The sequence below is a fragment of the Podarcis bocagei genome (assembly GCF_964188305.1).
Source record: "Podarcis bocagei genome assembly, chromosome: 9".
Lineage (NCBI taxonomy): Eukaryota > Metazoa > Chordata > Lepidosauria > Squamata > Lacertidae > Podarcis > Podarcis bocagei.
This window is the reverse complement of record NC_138134.1, coordinates 9,892,378-9,915,928: the sequence shown is the minus strand read 5'-3', so window position 1 is coordinate 9,915,928 and position 23,551 is coordinate 9,892,378. Positions and strand designations below refer to the sequence as shown.

Genomic DNA, 23,551 nt, shown 5'->3' with positions numbered 1-23,551 from the left:
TATTTTCATTTTGCACAGGTCAACGTGCACTTAGCTTCAGCAAATGTTCTCTCTATGTGTAAGTTCAATGGACGGTTCTAATCCTTGATTCCAACGAGTGCTAACGGGGCTGCCAGTGATTGTAGTGCCTCATGGAGCCTCTTTCCTTGGGGTTTTAAGCCAATAAAATCAGGATGTGCCATGAATTAGCTAGATTGGGTTAGAGGTCAGGCAAAGAGTCTACATTTTCCTGAGTTTTTTTCTGATATGCAGAGCCCACAAGAGTATCGCTCATTGATTAACATTGAGGTCAGCAAATACCGTATTTTTCGCTCTATAGGACGCACTGGACCATAGGAGGGGGAGAAGGGGGGGGAATCTCCCTCTGCGTAGCGCCCCTTCAGCGAAGCGGTAGGAGAAACGGAGCCCCTTCTATTTCTCCTCCTGCTTCGCTGAAGGGCGCTGCGCAGAGGGAAAACTGTGCGCCTCTCCAGCGAAGCCTGGAGAACAAGAGTGATCGGTGTGCACTGACCCCTCTCACTCTCCAGGCTTCAGGCGGCTATCTGCAAGCCTTCGGAGCGCGGCGGGAACTCCTGCTGCGCTCTGAAGGCTTGCGGATAGCTGCCTGAAGCCCCTGGAGCGCAGCTCTGGGACGCAGGTGGCGCTGTGGGTAAAAGCCTCAGCGCCTAGGGCTTGCCGATCGAAAGGTCAGCGGTTCGAATCCCTGCGGCGGGGTGCGCTCCCGTCATTCGGTCCCAGCGCCTGCCAACCTAGCAGTTCGAAAGCACCCCCGGGTGCAAGTAGATAAATAGGGACCGCTTACAAGCGGGAAGGTAAACGGCGTTTCCGTGTGCGGCTCTGGTTCGCCAGAGCAGCGATGTCACGCTGGCCACGTGACCCGGAAGTGTCTTCGGACAGCGCTGGCCCCCGGCCTCTTGAGTGAGATGGGCGCACAACCCTAGAGTCTGGCAAGACTGGCCCGTACGGGCAGGGGTACCTTTACCTTTACCTAGGGGCTTCAGGCGGCTTCGGCAAAAGCAACGCGAAGCCTCCGGAGCGTGGGGGGAGCTCTCCCTCTACGCTTTGGAGGCTTCGCGTTGCTATCGCTGAAGCAAAGGAGCCTGCATTCGCTCCATAGGACGCACACACGCTTCCCCTTCATTTTTGGAGGGGGAAAAGTTTGTCCTATAGAGCGAAAAATACGGTACAAACTACACCTTTCTTGCTCTGTTGGATGTAGCTTTTGCTTTACATAAAAAAATAAGGGGAGCCTTGTTGCATCAGGCCAAAGGCTCATCTACTATTTCATCCTAGTCTCACAGTGGCCAACCAGAAATAAATTCCCAGTAACTTTCAGATTACTTTTATTCCTCTTGGGATGAAGCTTCTATATTACTAAATTAATTGAGTTTATTGCCCATAGGCTAACACACAAGTGCAGAAGACTACTTTCTCATACAAAATTGGATGTATCACTTATTGTTTGTTCTATTTTAGACCACCCTCCAGTATAAATAATCCCAGGGGGACTCTCAGCTGTTTTTACACTTCTATAATGTTGTTATCAGGAATTCTCTGTAATAAAATACTGTATTTTTTGCTCTATAAGACTCACTTTTCCCCTCCTAAAAAGTAAGGGGAAATGTGTGTGCGTCTTATGGAGCGAATGCAGGCTGCGCAGCTATCCCAGAAGCCAGAACAGCAAGAGGGATTGCTGCTTTTGCTGCGGAACAATCCCTCTTGCTGTTCTGGCTTCTGGGATTCAGAATTTTTTTTTTCTTGTTTTCCTCCTCCAAAAACTAGGTGCGTCTTGTGGTCTGGTGCGTCTTATAGAGCGAAAAATACAGTAGTTATTCACTGTATGTTCAATAGGCCAGTCCTGCATACTCAGCCTTAGTTGCTTTTGTTATTTGTGCTTTTTCTTGCCAGGACAGGGATAGCTCAGTCAGTAGAGCATGAGACTCTTAATCCCAGGGTCACGAGCTCAAGTTGTGAAAAAAGATACCAGCATACTAGATACAAGATACAGTTCTGCTGGATCTCTCAGCGGCATTTGATACCCTCGACCATAACATCCTTCTGGGCCGTCTTGAGGGGCTGGGAGCTGGGGGCACTGTGATACAGTGGTTCCACTCCTTCCTCCTGGGCCATGTTCAGAAAGTGGTGGTGGGGGATGAGTGTTCAGACCCCTGGGCTCTCACTTGTGGGGTGCCTCAGGGTTCTGTCCTCTCCCCCATGCTTTTCAACATCTACATGAAGCCGCTGGGAGAGATCATCAGGGGATTTGGGCTGGGTGTTCATCAGTATGCGAATGAAACCCAGCTCTACCTCTCTTTCAAATCAGAACCAGTGAAGGTCCTGTGTGAGTGCCTGGAGGCGGTTGGAGGTTGGATGGCGGCTAACAGATTGAGGTTGAATCCTGACAAGACAGAAGTACTGTTTTGGGGGGACAGGAGGCGGGCAGGTGTGGAGGATTCCCTGGTCCTGAATGGGGTAACTGTGCCCCTGAAGGACCAGGTGCACAGCCTGGGAGTCATTTTGGATTCACAGCTGTCCATGGAGGCACAGGTCAAATCTGTATCCAGGGCAGCTGTTTACCAGCTCCATCTGGTACGCAGGCTGAGACCCTATCTGCCTGCGGACTGCCTCGCCAGAGTGGTGCATGCTCTGGTTATCTCCCGCTTGGATTACTGCAATGCGCTCTACGTGGGGCTACCTTTGAAGGTGACCCGGAAACTACAACTAATCCAGAACGCGGCAGCTAGACTGGTGACTGGGAGCGGCCGCAGAGACCACATAACACCGGTCTTGAAAGACCTACATTGGCTCCCAGTACATTTCCGAGCACAATTCAAAGTGTTGGTGCTGACCTTTAAAGCCCTAAATGGCCTTGGTCCAGTATATCTGAAGGAGCGTCTCCACCCCCATCGTTCTACCCGGACACTGAGGTCCAGCACCGAGGGCCTTCTGGCAGTTCCCTCACTGCGAGAAGCCAAGTTACAGGGAACCAGGCAGAGGGCCTTCTCGGTAGTGGCGCTCTCCCTGTGGAACGCCCTCCCACCAGATGTCAAAGAGAACAACAACTACCAGGCTTTTAGAAGACATCTGAAGGCAGCCCTGTTTCGGGAAGCTTTTAATGTTTGATGTATTATAGTATTTTAATATTCTTTTGGAAGCCGCCCAGAGTGGCTGGGGAGGCCCAGCCAGATGGGCGGGGTATAAATAATAAATTATTATTATTATTATTATTATTATTATTATTATTATTATTATTATTATTATTATTATTATTATTATTATAGCATGGCAGGGGGTTGGACTAGATGACCCTCATGGTCCCTTCCAACTCTACAGTTCTATTATTCTATACTTAGCCATTGGTCCCTAACTTTGGACTGTCGGTTTTCATGCTTTGGGTCTTCCATGCGAGGGAGGGAGGCAAAACTGCCATTCTGTTTTGAGGACAACCTTGTTTGGTTTTGGTTTCTGCAGATTTTTTTTTTTTTAAGCATTGTTATGATGGCAAATTTTGCATCTCAAGCACACACACGCGCACAGGGATAACAGAAGTATAGGGTCACCAAGTCCAAACCTCTGCATTGCAGGACTCACAGCAAAACAGATGGAAATAGCAAGATGGTGGATTAATAAAAGATCTTTCTTTCAGGATTTTGTTATGGGCCTTTCAATTTTACTCCGGGGGACGGTGCAAGAAAAACTCAACTGGGCTTTTAATCTGTATGATATAAATAAGGACGGCTGTATAACTAAAGAGGTGAGGAGACCATTTCACTCACTGTAATTTGAAAACACTTGTCATTTTCCCCCAGTTTTTTTATTATTAGTTTTCACAATATTATAAACAAACAAACAAACACACAAGACAAACAAACATAAATCATAGCCTTATTGAAAATTAGAGTTATTAACTTTGTTAAGTGACTTCCTCGCTTCCCTTTGGTTGAATTTCATTGCATGTCCTTTTAACGGCTTTCCAAATCCCAATTTTTATAAAATTTAACTTAAGCATTAACATCCTTAGATCTTCACCTTATGGAATTAAACATATTAATTCATCACTTAGCATATATAAAATCCTTAGCCCATTAAGTATCTGCAAGCTATTTTCAGTTTGTTTAACTTAGCAAATTTAACTAAATAATCATTAAATTTATTCAATTCTTCATGATACTCCTCTTCCTTCTGGTCGCGGACTCTTCTGGTTAGGTCAGCTAGCTCCGAAAAATCCATCATCTTCATCACTTGTCATTAATTGCATATAACGGGGCTGCTGTTTATTGGTTTTAGTAGATTAATTCCAGGACTAGGGACTTCCTGCTTTCCCAAGTGGCTGTAGTATGAGTAAGAGGCGAATGCCAGGATCCTTTGTATAACGGACATTAGGACTGACTCACCTCTGCTCCAGTGCGACATCTCGTGCTGCTCTTGTCCCATGATAACACTGTCAAATGCTGCTGCTTCAACCATCTGCTTAGGTTGCTTCCGCACTCAAGCTAACCTCTCCATGTGTACCAGTCACCTGCCCAACCAGGCTAAGTTATGCAAATGGCCAAATCAAGCGCTAAAGTTGTCGTCATTTCATTTCTGTCGGCATGTGTGTATGTTTGCAAGTTTGAGTACTCACTCGTAAAGAAAACTCTCTCCAAACAAGGGAGAAAAGAAAAAAATTCAGTATGGCCAAAGGCGGCAGGACAGCAAACCTACAAGAGGGAGTGAGCAAGTGTCTGATTTGGCCAAATAACCATTTGAAATGAAATTTAATTCAGATTTGTCCCCACCAGCTGCTTGACTTTGTTTAGTGTTTTCTTTTCAATGCAAATTGAATCTCTGTTAAGTATAAAGACCGAGTCTCCTTACATTAAATGGAATTCACTCAGCACTCCAATAATGGGAGGGGTTTGCTATTATGATTCCTGAAATAAGAGACACAATGGGGTTTATCTCAGTCTTCTGCTTCCACCTGATGGCCATTTCTTACATTGCTTTTGAAAGATGCAGGTGGAATATTAGGGGAAATAGCGTGCTCGGTCCCTGCTCCTACCAACCTAGCAGTTCGAAAGCATGCAGTGCAAGTAGATAAATACTTCCTGCGGGAAGGTAAACGGCGTTTCTGTGCGCTGCTCTGGTTTCTCCAGAAGCGGCTTAGTCATGCTGGCCACATGACCCGGAAGCTGTACGCCGGCTCCCTTGGCCAGTAAAGCAAGATGAGCACCGCAACCCCAGAGTCATCCACGACTGGACCTAACTGTCAGGGGTCCCTTTACCTTTATCTAGATCAGATAAAATGCTTCTGTAGGCCAGTAAACATCTGATTTATCCAGAGACGGCATTTCTACAGCTGGGGATAGCTGCAACACCCAGCAACTTAAGAAATGTTGATTTTTAGCAGTTCATGTATTCAAGCATCAGCAACAACTTTTTCATCATTGCAAATGAAACACCTGCCCATTATTTTTGGGAAGGTTTTTCACTTCTATGCTAGCAAGGCTTCTGTCTTGTAAATGCAACTCTTTTCCCAATTGTGCATTTTCCACTGCATATTTTCCTGCTCACTTTAATGTTTTGTTCCCTCCCCAACAGGAAATGCTGGATATTATGAAAGCTATATATGATATGATGGGGAAATGCACTTATCCTGTTGTCAAAGAAGACGCCCCGAGACAACATGTGGAAACGTTTTTCCAGGTAGGTACGATTTGGGTGGGGGAAGCGAGCCAGGTGAAATGATGGTCATAGATAGTTATCGTATGGATGGTTTGCAGTGTGGCTATGTAACCTGCTCTTCTTGCTTTGTTGCCTATACTAATTTGATTAAGCAAATCCCCTTCTTCATTTCCATTTTTGTCTTGCCTACTCTGCGAGTCTTTCATTTGGGTGGGTAAAATGTTTGAGACGCCCGCAAATTTGAAGCTCAGCACCTGTGATTTGTTAAAAGAAATATAAAATGTCGGCAAGTGTAGGAGTAGTTTCTTTGGGAGCCATTATGCTATCACCTGTCCCCAAACCTGGCTTCTCATAGAAAAGGCGGCAGTCTTAACCGGAGAACGACATTACTTAAGCAAGCATTTCTTCTTTGGCAGAAAATGGACAAGAACAAAGATGGCGTGGTCACCATAGATGAATTCATTGAAAGCTGCCAAAAAGTGAGTAACCGATATATTCATAGTGCTTTGCTCTTATGACACAATACAAAACCGCAATAGGAAGCTGCGGCACGTACGGTATTTCACAAATTCTCCATATTTTAGAAAACACATTTATTATTTCATAGAATCATAGAGCTGGAAAGGCCATTAGGAGACCATGTTCACCTGTCCAGCTCCTTGCTCAGTGCAAGAAATCCAGAGGTGGCGCATATTCCAACAGATGTTGGCTGAAGACTACCAGGAAGGGAGAGCTTCTACGTAACTGGCTCCATTGTTGAACTGCCCACACCAATAAGTTATTTATGTAACCAGAATCTCTCTCCTCCTGCAACTTAGCTCATTAGATCTAGTCCTCCTTTCTGGGGCACCTAGTAACAAGGCTTCGTCGGATTCTATATGACAGCCCTTCAGGTATTTGAAGATAGTGTCAGCCTATCCTGCCCTGTCTTCCTTCCCCCAGGCTGAACATTCACAGTTTCCTTCTGTGAGAATCAATAAGAATCCAATATCCAGCAAGCGTTTCTCTAACATGCAACAGGGCAGGCCTCGGAGATCACACTGGATGTTGTTACTCAACACGCTCCTTAATTATTTGAGAAAATGTCAGAACATATAAAATGTATATCCGGTAAACCAAAATAATTTTAACAAGATGCCATAAAGACTGAAGCAGCAGTGGCACATTCAATAAAAAAGAACAGTCACTTTTCAGAGAAGGCCTTTTGATATAAAAACCCTTCACTTATGGTTGTCCAGGTAATTTCTCTAAGCTGGAGAATAGTCTCTTTGTTCCCCATTTCATCAGTATAAATAGAACACAGAGGAAGGCCTTCCTCTGCCAAAGTCATATCTAGTGGTTGGCAAATGTAATGGGTATGAGTTACTCGTGCGTAAACTGGTGCCTTTCTCGGTTAATTTGCCTTGTTAAACCTTTCTAACTGCACAGCCCCTTCTCATTGTGGCTGCCTCAGTCACTGGCAGAATCCGTCAGTGGGTGTTTCTTGAACCTCTTCCAACATAAAAGTTGTTTGACACCCAGCCTCCTCCTCCTCTCACTGCGCGGGAGTCTCCTGCGCAGGGAAGGCGTGGGTAGCGGAGGACCTGGGCTCTCCTCACTGATGTCCAGTGAAGAGTCCTGGAGCCCTCTCTCCACTTCCCCCGTCTGCCTCCCTTTATCCCCGGTGTTGCGCTGATTGGCTTCCCCCTCTCCTGAGCTGTTTCCCCTCCTGCTGCTGGGTCCTTCGCCAGCATCATCCGGGAGCCTCCCCTTCGCCTCTCCCTCCGATGTCAGTTCCCTGACAGCAAAGTTACCTTTTCCCACTGTAGCCAAAGTGCACTGGAAAAATCAATGCACAGTTGGGAGGCTCATACCCAGGTGTTTTAAGGTATACATTAGGATGGAAATCATGTCAAAGCAAAACAGCAAAAACCCTAAATTTAAGTTGTTGAATATGTCATACCATAAGCCTGCAACTTACGCACCTTTAACTTGTGCTCATTCATCTTTATGCACACAGCAAAATAAATAGGGGCAGAAACGGGGCAACATTTGGGGGGATACGACTTTGGCAATCCCGCCCACCACTGATCCCAATATGCTTTGACTATACGTCATTTTGGCTCTAGACGTGATCCCTGGAACATAACCCCTGCGTAAGTTGCAGGATTACTGTATTTAAAGTAGTTTATTAATTCATTTGGATAAGACAACATTTTACTGAGAATAAAATGAACAAGCAAGTCACTTGCCTGTCAATAATCCCAAGACCTTTGCACTCGTTGGCCAAGAATAGGTAAGAAGAAATTTACCTTTTACCAATGAACTGTGTAGGATATTGCGTGCCTATTTCCCCTTGATTTCCAAAAGGGTTTCTTTTTAAAATAAAAGCTAAAAGTTAAGGGAGAGGATCTGATCAACCTCAAACATAACCTGTGGCCCTGGTTGGCCTTCCCCTTTCCTTGCACATTCTGTGTGAGAGCCAGAGGTTTACCCATTGGCTTCTTCTGCAGTAGCGGTTGTGGCGCATCTCAAGAACAGCAGAAGGTTGGCATGGCTGCTGAACCTCTTAAGCCAATTCCTACAAAGTTCTGTGCCTGTTGCCTCCATTGTGTTTTATCAATATTTTGCTATAAACAGCAAGGTATATTTGATAGACAGGGACGCGGGTGGCGCTGTGGGTTAAACCACAGAGCCTAGGACTTGCCGATCAGCAGGTTGGTGGTTTGAATCCCTGTGACGGGGTGAGCTCCCGTTGCTCTGTCCCAGCTCCTGCCAACCTAGCAGTTCGAAAGCACGTCAAAGTGCAAGTAGATAAATAGTTACCGCTCCAGCAGGAAGGTAAACGCCGTTTCCGTGCACTGCTCTGGTTTGCCAGAAGCGGCTTAGTCATGCTGGCCATGTGACCCGGAAGCTGTACGCCGGCTCCCTCGGCCAATAAAGCGAGATGAGCGCCGCAACCCCAGAGTCGGCCATGACTGGACCTAATGGTCAGGGGTCCCTTTACCTTTACCTTATATTTGATAGACAGACCCAGTGTGAGTTACATGTTTAATTTTCAGGCTTGTGATTGTAATTGTACGCCATCGCCAAACTTTAGCAGCTCCCCACAATGTTTTCTCTGTAAATTATTTGTGATAGACTGTAAGCAGCAGGTACTATTAGCAGAACAATGTGTCTTCAAACGTACTGGGGCCTGTATAGAACACTGGGCTGTGCGGCATCACATATAAACTAGGCTTTAGAGCAAAACTGCACAGTCAGCAGACTTGCAGGATTTGTGACAGTGGTATAGGAGAAATCTAGTCAAAGAAAATAATCAAAAATCCCACTTGGAAGCCCTTGGACATATCCAGAGTAGATACTAACGTTTAGCTGCTTATGACACTGAAAATGTATAAAGGGTGTGGTTTTTCAGCCTAAGGAGGAAAATATTGGATTAAAAATATTTCTGACTTTTCACTTTCAGATTTTAAATCTCTTTCTCAGATGAGATGTCTCTTTCTTACAGGATGAAAATATAATGCGTTCCATGCAGCTCTTTGAAAATGTGATCTAACTCGACGCGGTTCTTTCTTCAATAAATGGACGGTATGAACAATCCTGCAACAACTAATCCATAATGCTGTTGCCACTTTTACCATAAAACAGGATTGCTCAGCTTTACACGGATGTGTATAACGCAAATAAGTTTCGTTTAATCAAAGCCTTCCTACGGAGACCGTATTTTTCCAGTAGTTGAGGTAAAATAGTTCTCTTAAACAATGCTCACGTAGTTGTCCTTAAAAAAAGTTCATTTGATTCAGAGAACAATCCAAAGAAACCAAAATGAAAATAGAATTATCACCTCCAAAACTTCATAGAAGAGATCCAGGAGAGAGGAAGAGGGCAGGATCTGTGACTTGTTTCTATTAGATGAGTCTATTAGCTATAAAACTCTTTCATTTTATACTCCCTTGTGTACGAACGCAATCTTACACAATTCTCAGTTAAAGGTATTACAGCTAATTACAGTTTGGGCACAATCCTTCTTGGGTGCAGTGGAGTCCTGTTTCCTCTGCCTTCCCTTATGCTGACATCACAACAGGTCATTACTGGAAAGGGGAAGTCTGCATGCATTGAGCCTGCCCATGCCCCCTATTCCCCATATGTTGCAGCACACAGCATACTTGTCAAATGTATGTTTGTGCCCAGAGCTGGAAGGGACCCTAAGGGTCATCTAATCCAACCCCCCCCCCCCAGAAGACACACAGACTCCATTATGCTCAGTGGAGAATCTGTCCGCATAAGGGTTGGCCATCTTTGCACAGTAACCTGCAATTATTTTTTTAACTTCTCAATCAACCCATTTTATAAAAGAATGTTCTTTTTTATAGTAAATGGATACTGGATCAATTTACCGAATGGTTGCCTATGGCAAACATCTTCCATCTTTAAGATCACCAGTTTATGTAAAATTCTGTCTGAATTTTAACTGAAGTGCTACGCTCCCACATAAAGGACAGAAATTAGCTTTACAATGAGTGCTGCTTTGTTTAAATAAAGCAACTGCCTGAGGGAACTGAACTACTACTTTTTAACTGTGGGACTGGCCCAAAATTAGTAGTAAAAAAGGAACGAACGTATTTGTAAGTTTCTAAGCACTCACTGCTCAGAATACATAGCAGTATAGAGTCATGCCGGACACTAGACTGCAAGTTTTGAAATTATTTTCCTCCTCTGACTATGGTGGAAGATGCATACGTTCATTAGAACAGTTATGTAAGAGCAGTGGTGGTGATGGGTTTTTTTTGAAAAGGGGAGGCAACTTTTTTTTCTTCAAAGGCTACTACAGGGAAGAGGGAAGAAGCATGTGTCAGGATGGAGCAGCAATGGGTACAAGCAGGGTCCCTTCCTCCAGACATCATTGCTGAACTGTAGCCAGCAAAGAAGCGTCTTCCCCTCCCTCCCCTCCAACATATTCAAATCATTCTTACATGCCTGCCCACAAGCATATAACTACTGATACCAGACAATTGCAAACCTTAATTGTGACATTTCTGCACAAAGGATCTGAAGAGCTTACAGAAGTCCAAAGAGAGCTGCAAACTGTTTTTTGCAAAAATATAAGTAAAGCAGGCATCTATTCTGGTGTAGAGATGGGAATGAGGCATGTTGAAGGCTGCTCTGCTATCACCAGTGTAGGAATATGAGTAGTACAATACATGTACACTTGAAATTTGCTGTAGTGTTTGTGAAAATTATATGTGCACTTTAATAAAAAAAATAATATGAAAAATGCAGAGTGGCGGTTCAGTTTGTTTTTTCCAAAGGGCTTACATGGAGTCAACATTCACAAACACTTTTATTAATATATAAGTTTTAATACTTGAAGCATATTTTAGTTGTCTTTTAATACTTGGAATTTCTATGTTTTCAAAGCAGAACAATTTGCACTAAAAGAGGACTCAGTTCAGTGAAACACATTTTATATATTTTCCTATCCAGAACCTTTTGGGAAAGAAGGCTTTTCCCTAGACACTATAAAAATAATTTTCTCTATGGACACAGTAGTGAGTTAGTTCTTGGTCAAAATAAATTAATCATAGCACAATCCAGGCAAAGTCAAACACCTTCAAATCCTATTGATTTTAACTTCCCACTGAAGTCAGCATAACTTTTAATAGTGATTAACTTATGGTTGGATTGTGCCTTCATTTCTAACTCACTGCAGTTGCTAAACATACCTAACTACACCCAAACATGTAAACACAGCAAGTAAGTATTAATGTTACTGTTATGGTTATAGTTTACAAAACTGGGTAATCCCTATTATTGACTGTAATAAACCAGACAAATTGATTTGCAATTCCTGGCGGAAGTACTGGAACAAGTATCATTTCTGGTGTTTTTCATAATTTACACGTCTTGAGCATATTAACTCTTAAGATTTGTCCTCAATTTTAAATATTGATCCCTGTTTCCCTGAGACATTCCACAACAGCTTACTATGGGGAAGATAAGTAATACCAAATAGTTCCGAGGAGGCTCTTCGTCACATCTCTCTTTAGGAGGAGATTGAACAGTAAGTTGGAATTTTAGCTTTTATAACCGTCAAACATTCCTGTTGATAAAAATGAGAATTTAATAAGGTAGGTCTAGGTCTATGCTGAAATAAACTGTACAGTGGTGCCTCGCATGACGAAATTAATCCGTTCCGCGAGTCTCTTCGTCTAGCGGTTTTTTCGTCTTGCGAAGCAACCCTATTAGCGGCTTAGCGCTATTAGCGGCTTAGCAGCTATTAAAGGCTTAGCGGCTAAAAGGATATTAGCAGCTTAGCAGCTTAGAAAAAGGGGGGGGAGCGGAAAAAAATCGCAACACTCGCAAGACGTTTTCGTCTTGCGAAGCAAGCCCATAGGGAAATTTGTCTTGCGAAGCAGCTCAAAAACGGAAAACCCTTTCGTCTAGCGGGTTTTCCGTCTTGCGAGGCATTCGTCTTGCGGGGCACCACTGTATCTGAAATCAAAACGGGTTCAGAACTACAAACATGTAGAATGCAAACTATGATTATCTTTCCTTCGTCAACTGGTATTTTAGACCAGGGATAGACAATATGCCACCTTCCAGAGGCTCTGGGATACAACAGCTACCATCAGTGGCTGTTGACCATGCTGGTTGGGGTTTATGGGAACTGGAGTCCACAGCACCTAGACAAGCATATTGGCTGCCTCTGTTTTTGGCTGCTTTGTTATTATTAATGCAGAACCATCAATACACATGGAATTTTTGTATTGCTATTTTTGTGTTGCTCTCCAAACTATGGAGAATTGCAAAGTGGAATTGTAACTTGATCGTGCATCATCAGAGTACGACAACTTGACTGCATGTGATGGATTTAACCTAACACTATGAGATAGTGAAGACAACAGGAGAAGCAAATTCTGACCTAGGTATGTCACAGGAGCAGACCAATCAATTGAGCTTACCTTCCCACCATACTGCTCCAGCTTCTGCAAGGCATCTGTAGTTTGCTCTTTGTACTTTTTGCTCATCTGTCTCTTTGAAAGCTGTGGCAAAAGTAAAACACAATAGTGGGTTTATTTGTTGAATGTAGCTGCAACGTCCTCCTTTGTGCCCATTACATGGAGAAGCGTCAACCAGATTGTGAATAATGCATCCTGGTAACAGTGACTGATAAGAGGCAGTCTTAATTTCACAGATTCGGAAGGACCATAGCATATTTACACGTTCAGGCTTCCACCAACTTGTGACTCAAGAAACTGAATGCAAGTCCTAACAGGAGCAGCTTGATAAACTTTATTTTGCTGCTTGCATGGAATAGGAAAACTGGGACAGGGGCTATCAAGCACCTTCCATGCTGCAAAATATGGCTGAAGCACCATCTTCAATAGGCATGCCACAAGCCGTGTTCAGAAATGTGAAAATGCCCACATGCTATTAACATATTAGCTCATGGAATCTAGATTATGATGTGCCACAAACTGAAACAAATGCTTCTCAGGATACAAGAATACAATTAGATTGGCTTCAACCAGAGCCAGGGCCTTTTCAACACTGGCCCCGGCCTGGTGGAACGCTCTGCCTCATGAGACCAGGGCCCTGCAGGATCTGATTTCTTTCCGTAGGGCCTGTAAGACAGAGTTGTTCCGCCTGGCCTTTGGCTTGGAGCCAATTTGATTCCCTCCCTCTCTGTCTTTTTTTCTTTCCTTCTCCTCCTGCAATGAGGCTACATTTTATTTTAATGTTGTAATATTTTAATGTTGTATTTTAATTTTGTTTTTAAGTTGTAATCATTCAACTTGTTTTTATTATTGCTTGTAAGCCGCTCTGAGCTCGGCCTTGGCTGGGGAGGGCGGGGTATAAATAAAAAATTAATATTATTATTAGTATTATTATTATTATTAAATACAAGAAACCCACTGCCAAATATTGTACTCACACTTGAAAGTAGATGTTTCAGGTGATCATTAAGCGCAGGGCCAACAACAGCACTCAGTTGTATCAAAGCGTTCAGTCCCCTTTCAAATACCTCGCCATCTGAATGGGCCTTTAATAAAGGGGGAAACCAATTGACCAGACAAATGATTCGCCCACAGCATGCACCAAATTTGATTGTTTTTATGCTCCAACATGGCAAGATTGAAAAATATTTATCTGTTTTTTTTACTCTGCAATATGCAACACTGTTTTAATGCAACCCATATGTATTCACCAGCTTCAGATAAACACTTTTAAATATTCATCACAACATAATCCTATGTATGATTACTTAGAAGTAAGCCTCACTGTGTTCAACTGGACTCTCCTCAATACCCTGTTTAGGTTTGCAGCCAAGATCTAAGCATAAAAACTATTTGCTTTGTCTGCAGAAACGCTGACAGTAAAACTGCAGTATTTAAAGTCTTCTAACACTTTGAACAAATCCCATTAGAAGCACTGATAGATAACCCCTTGCAATTAGGCAGTTCCTGTAATATTATTAAATTAATTACTAGAATGTAGATTAAGTGGAGTTAGGCAACATCATCAAGTGCTAATTGTTTTAAAGGGTCTTTTGTCCACAACTAAAACTGGATTCTGCATCTCAAGAGTACTTGACTGATTGTGGGGAGACTTCTAAGTCAATCATGCATAGAAAGTCCCTTCGGACATTTCTATGCAATGTGGGATTGTCAGGGTGGGGTGAATCGCACTCATGAGGATGTTGGGGGCCGGACGAGCCCACTACACACTTTTGGCCCTTACATGTTCAACATGAGCGTCTAAAGAGGGCTAGGATCACAAGTAATGCTTCCTCAGTTTTCTTAACAAATGATCACAAACCACCATAAACAGGTATTCCACCACACAGAAACTTAATTAGCCCACAGCTACTACAAAGAGACTTCCCCAGTGCATTTACTGACAAGCTGCACAGCCCTCTTTCACCCCACCTAGTGGATCCAGTCTACATGATCCAGGAGGTGGGACAAATTAGGGTTGTTCAGCCCAGCCTGTTACTGCACAGGTGAGCAACGCAAACAGCAGGTGGAAGCGACCATGGTTTATGGTTTACAATGTAGGCAGGAGGGGAAAGAACAAAAATATGTGGTGGGATTTTAATACTGCTGTGGCATGATGGGATGAGATTATTTCTGAGTGCACTTGGATGGCACTTTCAAATTCAATCCTCTTTCAATTCATTTTATTATTATTATTAGCTGCTGAGCAGGGATCTCTGCATTTTGTTCAGGTGCAGCACTTGGCATCTGCTTCTTTAAATTATGAGTAGTGTTCAAGTTTTATGGGTGGCACTGTGGGTTAAACCACAGAGCCTAGGACTCTGATCAGAAGGTCAGCGGTTCAAATCCCCGCGACGGGGTGAGCTCCCATTGCTTGGTCCCTGCTCCTGCCAACCTAGCAGTTCGAAAGCACGTCAAAGTGCAAGTAGATAAATAGGTACCGCTCTGGCAGGAAGGTAAACGGCGTTTCCGTGCACTGCTCTGGTTCACCAGAAGCTGCTTAGTCATGCTGGCCACATGACCCGGAAGCTGTACACCGGCTCCCTCGGCCAATAAAGCGAGATGAGCACCGCAACCCCAGAGTCGGTCACGATTGGACCTAACGGTCAGGGGTCCCTTTACCTTTACCTTTAAACCTGTTGAAATTAATGGTTCTAACGTGCTCATGTTTATTAATTTCAATGGGATTACTCTACGTTAATAGCAGTTGCAATCCAGATATAATATAGCACAAGCAGTCTAAATCGCTGAAAACCCCTAGAGCAGGATTAAAAACCAGATCAACTGAGCCATCTGTGGGTATCATTTTATCTTCCATATACCTTTAAATCAATGTTTTGTGCACACGTTCCAAGGATTCTAGCCAATGTCGATTAAACTGAGAGTGGTTAAAACCATACATGGCTCAACAACCTTGCTTGCAAGGGTTCCTCCATGCCTTGAGAAGACAGGTGAGTCGGAGGCTCTCTTATAACACTGGAATTGCAAAGAGGGAACGATGTTCCCTGCCCCTCCTTCAGCCCCAAACAGAGACAGAAGTGTGCCCCTGTGTCGGCTGGAGTTCCAACCACCGGAGATGAAAGAAGCACACCCACCCCTGTGGCCCTTGCAGGAAGGGACAGCAGAGCCATACTGGGGGCTTTTAACTGCGTCTGTCAGTTTTTGAGCTCCAGCCACATGGCAGGTGCCTTCATTGTACCCCACTAGTTTTGAATTGTACTTTATACATATTGCAAGCTACCATGTGACGATTGTTTTCAAAAAGCAAATTATAAATCTATCTAATCAATCAATCAATATATCTGGGCAGAAGAAACACAGTGGTACCTCTGATTGCGGACACGATCCGTTCTGGGGTGCCGTTCGCACCCCGAAAAGTCTGTAACCACAGCGGCGCTTCTGTGCGAAGCGCAATAGAGCACTTTTGCGCATGCGTGAACCGCGCAGAATGCTTCTGCACATGCGGCGAAACCCGGAAGCAAACACTTCCAGGTCTGCTGTGTTCTTAACCCGAAAAAACGCAACATGAAGCGTTCGCAAGAAGAGGTACGACTGTATTGACTCTGCGCCTCTTTGGAGCTCAGAGCTCCAGCCATCTAAAAAGGGGAGAGGCTGCCCACAGCATGTCACTGCCCCTTTCTGGCTTTGTGCTGGACACAGAAGGAGTACCCTGGTTTGTCATCAAACCTGTGCTGTGTTTCCAAATACCACACAAGGCCAGGGACAAAGACGCTGCTCTCTGGGTAGGGAGATGTCCTGGGCTTTGCAATTATTTGGTCCACCAAGGCCACCTAAAATTCATTGATCCCTGAAATTTTGCAATATGTTGTGTATACGAGTTCACAAATGGGAGAGACATACCAGAGCGGCTTTCAATACTGGAACTAGCCGTGGCAACAACGGAATGGCTTTCTGAGCGGCACCTGCCACCAAGAGCAATTCTTTAAAGCCCTCCTTGGATACAAATGTGTACGGATGCCTTGTTTCTCTTAATCCCTGCCACAGAAATAAAAACAACATCATAGTAAGCTCCACCTGCCCACCATGTATGCTGATAAAAATACAAATACCTCAAAAAAAAGTATATTATACTCTTTTCACTACACGCATTCAAAACACACTTGTGCCACCTTGTGGCTCCATGGAACATAGCATCATTAAACAAATCTTAAATGCCGAAATTTCTCAACATGTGTATTTTCTTACTTTCATTTTTTTAATCCATTTGTTTCTACATTTATTCAGGAACAGTACACAATCCGAATTATTTCTAGGCCTTCTGCTTGTGCTGCAACAGGCAGAACAGTATCCTGTAGAACTCCAACCAAACAACGCAACCTTAGCTGTAACTAGACAACCATAACTCCTTGACAGAACCCTATTTAGACACTCCTGGACATGGGGAGTTAAGGGCACAACTGACTGCTAGTAGCCCCCTCCACTCCCAAGTCCTGAAAAAGGCTTCTGGCTCACAGTGTATAAGGGTCTCAGTGGAGAAATACCCCCAGTGGCTCAACAGTTCCTGTAGCTGAAGCTCAGGAACAATCAGATTCCAGGACTGAATGAGCCACTGCAGCCTCAGAAATCATGGCACACCAGATTATTTGTTAGGGATGTTCAGAAGTGTTCTCTCTGTCTTCACATATCAGAAACAGAGATTTGGAAAGCCTTTAATATTCAATTTGACACGCTGTTGAGGCTCAAAATGTATGTTTGATGTGATTCAATTCTTGCTTATAATTATAGATCTGCACACTCTTAGCAGATGCAGAAGATAAACGAAACATGCCAATTATGTAATTTGGATGGGTTACTGAACAAAGAAGACGCCAAGAGCAAACTCCCATCTTTGGTAATTGACTTCCAGGCTGTTTCCTCTAGGAAGTGAATTCAGTAGCACACTAAAAAGGCCTTTCTTGTCACACAGAACTGAGGTCAGATGTAGATGTTCGAAAGGATATACAGCACTGCACACCCAAATGCAGTCCTGAATGAACCACACTAATCAAGATAATATATACAATTCAGAAATATGGCTGAGCAAAGCTCACAGGAAAAATGTGCGATCATTATGCATATCCAATACTGAGAAGCAAAGATGGAGTATTGCTCTTTTTGGAAGATATGCAAAATGCACCTGTGTAGAAGGCAAGGCCTCTAGCAAACATTTCTTTTCTGCTCTTGGCTATACAGCTGTGAAGCACAGGACACTATTTTAATTTACTGGAACAGCTAATAGTAAACTAAATTCAGCAACAGCTATACTGAAAAAACTATTTCAAATCAGCAAGTGAGCCGCTTAAGAGATTTTAAAAATATTGATAATAATAGTAATTTATTATTTGTACTGGGACGCGGGTGGCGCTGTGGGTTAAACCACTGAGCCTTGGGCTTGCCGATCAGAAGGTCGGCAGTTCGAATCCCCGCGACAGGGTGAGCTCCCGTTGCTCGGTCCCTGCTCCTGCCCACCTAGCAGTTTGAAAGCACGTCAAAGTACAAGTAGATAAATAGGTGGGAAGGTAACTGGCGTTTCCGTGCACTGCTCTGGTTCACCAGAAGTGGCTTAGTCATGCTGGCCACATGACCTGGAAGCTGTACACCAGCTCCCTCGGCCAGTAAAGCGAGATGAGCGCCGCAACCCCAGAGCCTTTCGCAACTGGACCTAATAGTCAGGGGTTCCTTTACCTATTATTTGTACCCTGCCCATCTGACTGGGTTGCCCCAGCCACTCTGGGTGGCTGCCAGTAGTAAAACATTAAACCTTAACAAGCTTCCTAATATAATAATAATAATAATAATAATAATAATAATAATAATAATAATAATAATAATAATTTATTGAGTGTTTTTATAAATGCTTTTATATAAATACAGTGGTGCCTCGCAAGACGAAAAGAATCCGTTCTGTGATTCTCTTCGTCTAGCGGTTTTTTCGTCTTGCGAAGCAAGCCCATTGAAGGATTAGCGGATTAGCGCTATTAGCGGCTTATCTGCTGATCGGATCAGCTGATAAGCGGCTTAGCGGCTTAGAAAAAGGGGGGGGGGAGGAAAAAAACCAGCAGGAACTCGCAAGACATTGTCGTCTTGCGAAGCAAGCCCATAGGAGATTCGTTTTGCGAAGCACCTCCAAAACGGAAAACTCTTTCATCTAGCGAGTTTTCCGTCTTGCGAGGCATTCGTCTTGCGGGGCACCACTGTAAACAAAACATTTAATATACGGCTCACCAATTATCCATGTGTGACAATGAAGTATTTATACAAAACTATTAAAAAGTATCACAACACAGGGGCAACATGTTTAATTTTTACATATATATAAAGGATAAGCACATAGGCCAGGGTTTGTGGCCAACGTTAATGCAGGTAGCTATTTCTTCCCTAACCTACTTTCCCATAGAACAAGTTTGTGGGCAATCAACAGAGACCATGTAGAGTTTTGATGAGGAAGAGGGACAGGTGACTCAGTGGACTGGAATACTACCAGCTTGCTGTATTTCTGGATTATGTATAGCCAAGAGCAGGCTTGTGTCGCCTGGCAGCCCAGGACCTCCATATAGACTGCCCAGGCCTGTGTGCAAATGAGGTCACTTCAGGGCTGCTAATGTAGCGGTTTGACTTCACCCCAGAGGCACACAGTCTTTGCTTTTCTTCAAAAGATTACTTACACAATATCCCCAACTTTTTAATCTATTAAAGAGGAGAGTTAACAGTCTGGTACTTTACTTTAAGCTACTTCCAACTTTTCATTGCAATTTAAATGAATTCAGCCGGAGTATTTGGTTTATGGATGACCAGCATATTTAAAAACAACAAATTATCAAAACATGCAACATAAAAGGGTAGTTTCAGCTTGATTCTAAAGAAATAGAGAAAAACGTTCACCTCTGCCAAAGTTATAAGAAGAGGATCAAACTGAAGTGTTTCAGGACGACAATCCCACTGTAATTTGTGTTTTACAGAGCCATGAACTAACCTGAAACAGAAAAGTTAAGAATCAACAATAAGGCATGGTTGTACTGAGCCTACTTCATGCAGAAGATCCTAAAACACTGTTCCAAAAGAACTAAGCCTGTGTGAGTTCAGGTATATTTTGTATGATACTTGCAAGCATGGTGCACCAGCCATTTGGAATAGACTCTTGTTAAAAATGTAAGGCTGTCCAAGCAAAAAAGAGAGATTATTTTAATACAATTATGGACGATATCCAACATTAGTCATACTCAGACAGCATGGCCAAAGGTCAGGGGTCATGAAAGTTACATCCAAAGAGCCACAGGTTAACCACTCCTGCAGTAAAGGCTTTTAGCGCCAGTGCACACATGGATATTCATCATTTGATGACAACAGCATGAAGGGTTGGTGTCCATGTCCAGCAGCCAGATAAAACATCACTGGTAGTACATTCACCTCGCATATCATGCTTTTGAATAAAAAATGTTCACATATCCTCCTACCAGTTATGAACTGAGGGACATGCAATACCTTAGTGTCATTCATATACGACGTCCCATTTGCAATCTTGAGTGACGCACCTGATAATGCCTTCTGAACATTTGTTCTTATGATAAGCAAACCAAAAGTCTTCACAGAATGTTGGCCAATGATACAAAGCCTATTGTTTAACTAAGTTCCTTATGTTCACCCACTTCTGACCCCCAAGTCTTACCTGCAAGGAATTCCCCCTTTAGAGTAAATGGCAGCAAAGGCAGAAGGAGCTCTTGATTGACCACCAAACTAAAATAAAAAGATGAAAGTGAGTTAGTCAGCCAAGAGGCAGATAAGTTCAGTTGCATTTATTTTTAAAACCTGGAGATTTAACCAGTCAAAAAATGCTTTTCAAGTCCCATATTAATTCAAGATTCATTTAAATGTCCTTAAATCTCTTCTACTAAAAGCAACAGGACTTGAAATGCTTAGCTTTGATCTCAAAAACAGCATACAGTGGTGCCTTGCAAGACGAAAAGAATCCGTTCTGTGATTCTCTTCGTCTAGCGGTTTTTTCGTCTTGCGAAGCAAGCCCATTGACGGATTAGCGGATTAGCGCTATTAGCGGCTTTTAGCGGCTTATCTGCTGATCGGATCAGCTGATAAGCGGCTTAGCGGCTTAGAAAAGGGGGGGAGGGGAAAAAACAAACAGGAACTCGCAAGACATTGTCGTCTTGCGAAGCAAGCCCATAGGAAATTCGTTTTGCGAAGCATCTCCACAACGGAAAACTCTTTCGTCTAGCGAGTTTTTCGTCTTGTGAGGCATTCGTCTTGCGGGGCACCACTGTATATACAACAGCTTGAACAGAGGGTGCAAAAATGCAAATTTAAATAATCTGAATGCAGAACAATAAAAGTAAATAAAAATAGAAATAAAATAAAAAGTAAATAAAAGTAATAAAAGTAAATGCAGGCAATGCGATGTGTAGCTAATGCCTGGAAAACCACCCGTAACAACAAGCAGAGATGCTTCACTTTTACAAGAATATCATAATTTACTGCATGCATATAAGGAACAGTCATATAAGAGTCACTTCTTTGTTGCTGAGAATGTACTTTATTATTGGAAAAAATAATTTTCAGAACTTTCCAACTAAATTATAGAACTTGGAAATATAGACATTATGAAGTCTTGTCATTTACTACTCACTTTTGTCACCTGAGGCAGACACGGTTTCACTCAAGGCAACCATTCATACAAAATGCCATCATGACAACCAGCAGTAAAGGTATAGGACCCCTGGACAGTTAAGTCCAGTCAAAGGCGACTATGGGGTTGTGGCGCTCATCTCACTTTCAGGCCGAGGGAGCCTGCAGCTTTACAAGGCAAAATCCACTAAAACTTGTGACTACAGAGAATCCCAAACCAGGGTTCCCAAACTAAGGCTGTATTTTACTGCATACCCTGGAATTCAGAGGTGCAAGAATGGGCAGCCAACTGAATTTCCAAACTTACATATCTGCCAGCATAGTTACTTCTAAAAATCACTTACGAAAAGAAAGTCAGCCAAGGAGGAATAATCTTGGGCAGATGGCATTGAATGCTGAGTGGCTGTTGTGGGGACGGAATGAAAAATCAAAGGGTGGGAATGGCAAGGAGTATTCTGGAGCAGCAGAGATTTGCTCCCCAAATCTTGATACCCTTAACTCAGTTCAGCAGAGATTATGCTTATCACCTTATTTGCCCTTTTTCTCAGCATTTTTTTTTTAATCACCTGCATAATTTGCTGAAGAAATGGGCTAACATCTTTATGTAGCCACCAGAAGTTCTGACTGTACTTACCGGATCAATTGTTTTGGGATTAAGTCTGTCACTGGGCCTGGGCTGCGGCTTAATTACAGGATCTGGGGAAGTCAATGAAGTGGGTAATGGCTTTCTTTTCTGTGTCACAGTTTTCTCAGCCATTTGAGAACCTGAAGACGCTCTTTTACCACTGCTTCCTGCAGCACCAAAAACAAAAAAGACCCCACAGAAGAAAGCAGGGATAGGATTTACATTCTTAATGAAAAATATTTTTCATTATAAGGCAGGTAAATAAAACACAGTTCAGCTGTCCCTAAATAGTAAAGACATACCACTTGCTCCATTTTTCAAACATGCGCCTTCACATTTCTTGGTTTGCTGCATACCTCCTTGGGAGGTATGTAGAGACACCTGAACAAAGAGAAATTGATACTGGTTGGCATCACTTTGCATTTGTATCCTGGTAGCACAACTTCTTAAGGGACTGTTCAAATAGAAGGGCTATTAAAGAGAAGAAAATCTGCATTTTTAAGAGTCCTATTGATCTATGGACATTTGAAGAAATCCCTGCAGAGTTAACCAAAAGGGGATTATTTTCTGTAAATGGATCTAAGGCAGCTCTTTTATGGTACAAAGTATTTAAAGGAAAAACCCGCATTTACATGTGTTCAATATTTGCACAACCGTGCACACACGCATTGCACCAAACCCGGAAGTGATCCAAAAAGTCACAAAAAAGGGTGGAATGTTGCAGGGCGGAACAGGATGCTTGCAGGCTTTTCCAATGGTAATTCAAATATGCCATGGAATGTAAATGGATGGTTGCCTGTATCAACATTTCTATACCACCCTCCATCCAAGGATCACAAGACAGTTTACAATCTCAAAACACAAAAGTCCGTAACATAGAAGCACACGAAAGTATTAATCAATATCTAACTTTTGTAGCTACAATCCTAATCACATTTACATGGAATAATGATGTTTACTGCCTCTTGCTAATACTAACTCAGAGTCACGAAATGAAACTGATGGGTAGTTGAGTTTCCCGCATTTGGGGAAATTGCAGACGTCTGAGACCTGCGGGTATAGGGTGGTGAACAAATTTAATTCATCATCATCTTCATCATCATCATTGGCCTAGTTATTATGAACTGACCTTTTAAAAGGGTGAAGCAAATTCACAGAAGATACAGCTAACTGCTACTGACAGGGCCCCTGAACATGGAGGTTCTTTCCTTTTAACACCAGTGGCTGGAGGCACACAAAGGTGAGAGGATCATTATGACTATTAATTAAAAAATTTTACTGCTGTATGCCGGCTCCCTCGGCCAATAAAGCGAGATGAGCGCTGCAACCCCAGAATCGGCCACGACTGGACCTAATGGTCAGGGGTCCCTTTACCTTTACCTTGGAGGGACGCAGGTGGCGCTGTGGGTTAAACCACAGAGCCTAGGATTTGCCGATCAGAAGGTTGGCGGTTCGAATCCCCGCGACGGGGTGAGCTCCCGTTGCTCGGTCCCTGCTCCTGCCAACCTAGCAGTTCAACAGCACGTCAAAGTGCAAGTAAATAAATAGGTACCGCTCCGGCGGGAAGGTAAACGGTGTTTCCGTGCACTGCTCTGGTTTGCCAGAAGCGGCTTAGTCATGCTGGCCACATGACCCAATAAAGCGAGAT

General features: G+C 43.3%; 2 protein-coding genes and 1 long non-coding RNA gene across 20 annotated transcripts in view; 2 read left to right on the top strand and 1 right to left on the bottom strand.

The window, feature by feature from the left end:
• Window positions 1–10,925, top strand: part of KCNIP4 (potassium voltage-gated channel interacting protein 4) — a 437,188-nt gene extending 426,263 nt beyond the window's left edge. For all 13 annotated transcript variants that reach the window (XM_081207936.1, XM_081207941.1, XM_081207937.1 and 10 more), the window contains 4 exons: window positions 3,647–3,754; window positions 5,581–5,685; window positions 6,081–6,143; window positions 9,155–10,925. In XM_081207936.1, the coding sequence (XP_081064062.1) occupies window positions 3,647–3,754; window positions 5,581–5,685; window positions 6,081–6,143; window positions 9,155–9,202 (324 nt within the window). In that variant the 3' untranslated portion in view covers window positions 9,203–10,925. The remainder of the gene's footprint in view (window positions 1–3,646; window positions 3,755–5,580; window positions 5,686–6,080; window positions 6,144–9,154) is intronic.
• Window positions 6,151–7,674, top strand: LOC308594661. Its single transcript, XR_014011536.1, has 2 exons — window positions 6,151–7,012; window positions 7,454–7,674. It is a non-coding gene; the product is annotated as an uncharacterized lncRNA (long non-coding RNA).
• Window positions 10,926–10,985: 60 nt separating the features above from the next.
• PACRGL (parkin coregulated like) overlaps window positions 10,986–23,551 on the bottom strand; it is a 13,592-nt gene continuing 1,026 nt past the window's right edge. For 4 of the 6 annotated variants that reach the window (XM_081207953.1, XM_081207951.1, XM_081207954.1 and 1 more), the window contains exons 2-9: window positions 22,206–22,284; window positions 21,913–22,070; window positions 20,311–20,378; window positions 19,527–19,617; window positions 16,506–16,640; window positions 13,583–13,690; window positions 12,609–12,689; window positions 10,986–11,746 (exon numbers count right to left, since the gene is read on the bottom strand). In XM_081207953.1, coding sequence (XP_081064079.1) covers window positions 11,690–11,746; window positions 12,609–12,689; window positions 13,583–13,690; window positions 16,506–16,640; window positions 19,527–19,617; window positions 20,311–20,378; window positions 21,913–22,070; window positions 22,206–22,257 — 750 coding nt within the window. In that variant the 5' untranslated portion in view covers window positions 22,258–22,284 and the 3' untranslated portion in view covers window positions 10,986–11,689. Of the gene's footprint in view, window positions 11,747–12,608; window positions 12,690–13,582; window positions 13,691–16,505; window positions 16,641–19,526; window positions 19,618–20,310; window positions 20,379–21,912; window positions 22,071–22,205; window positions 22,285–22,882; window positions 22,902–23,032; window positions 23,135–23,551 lie in introns of those variants that run through there. The other 2 variants (XM_081207952.1, XM_081207956.1) reach the window with 2 other exon arrangements.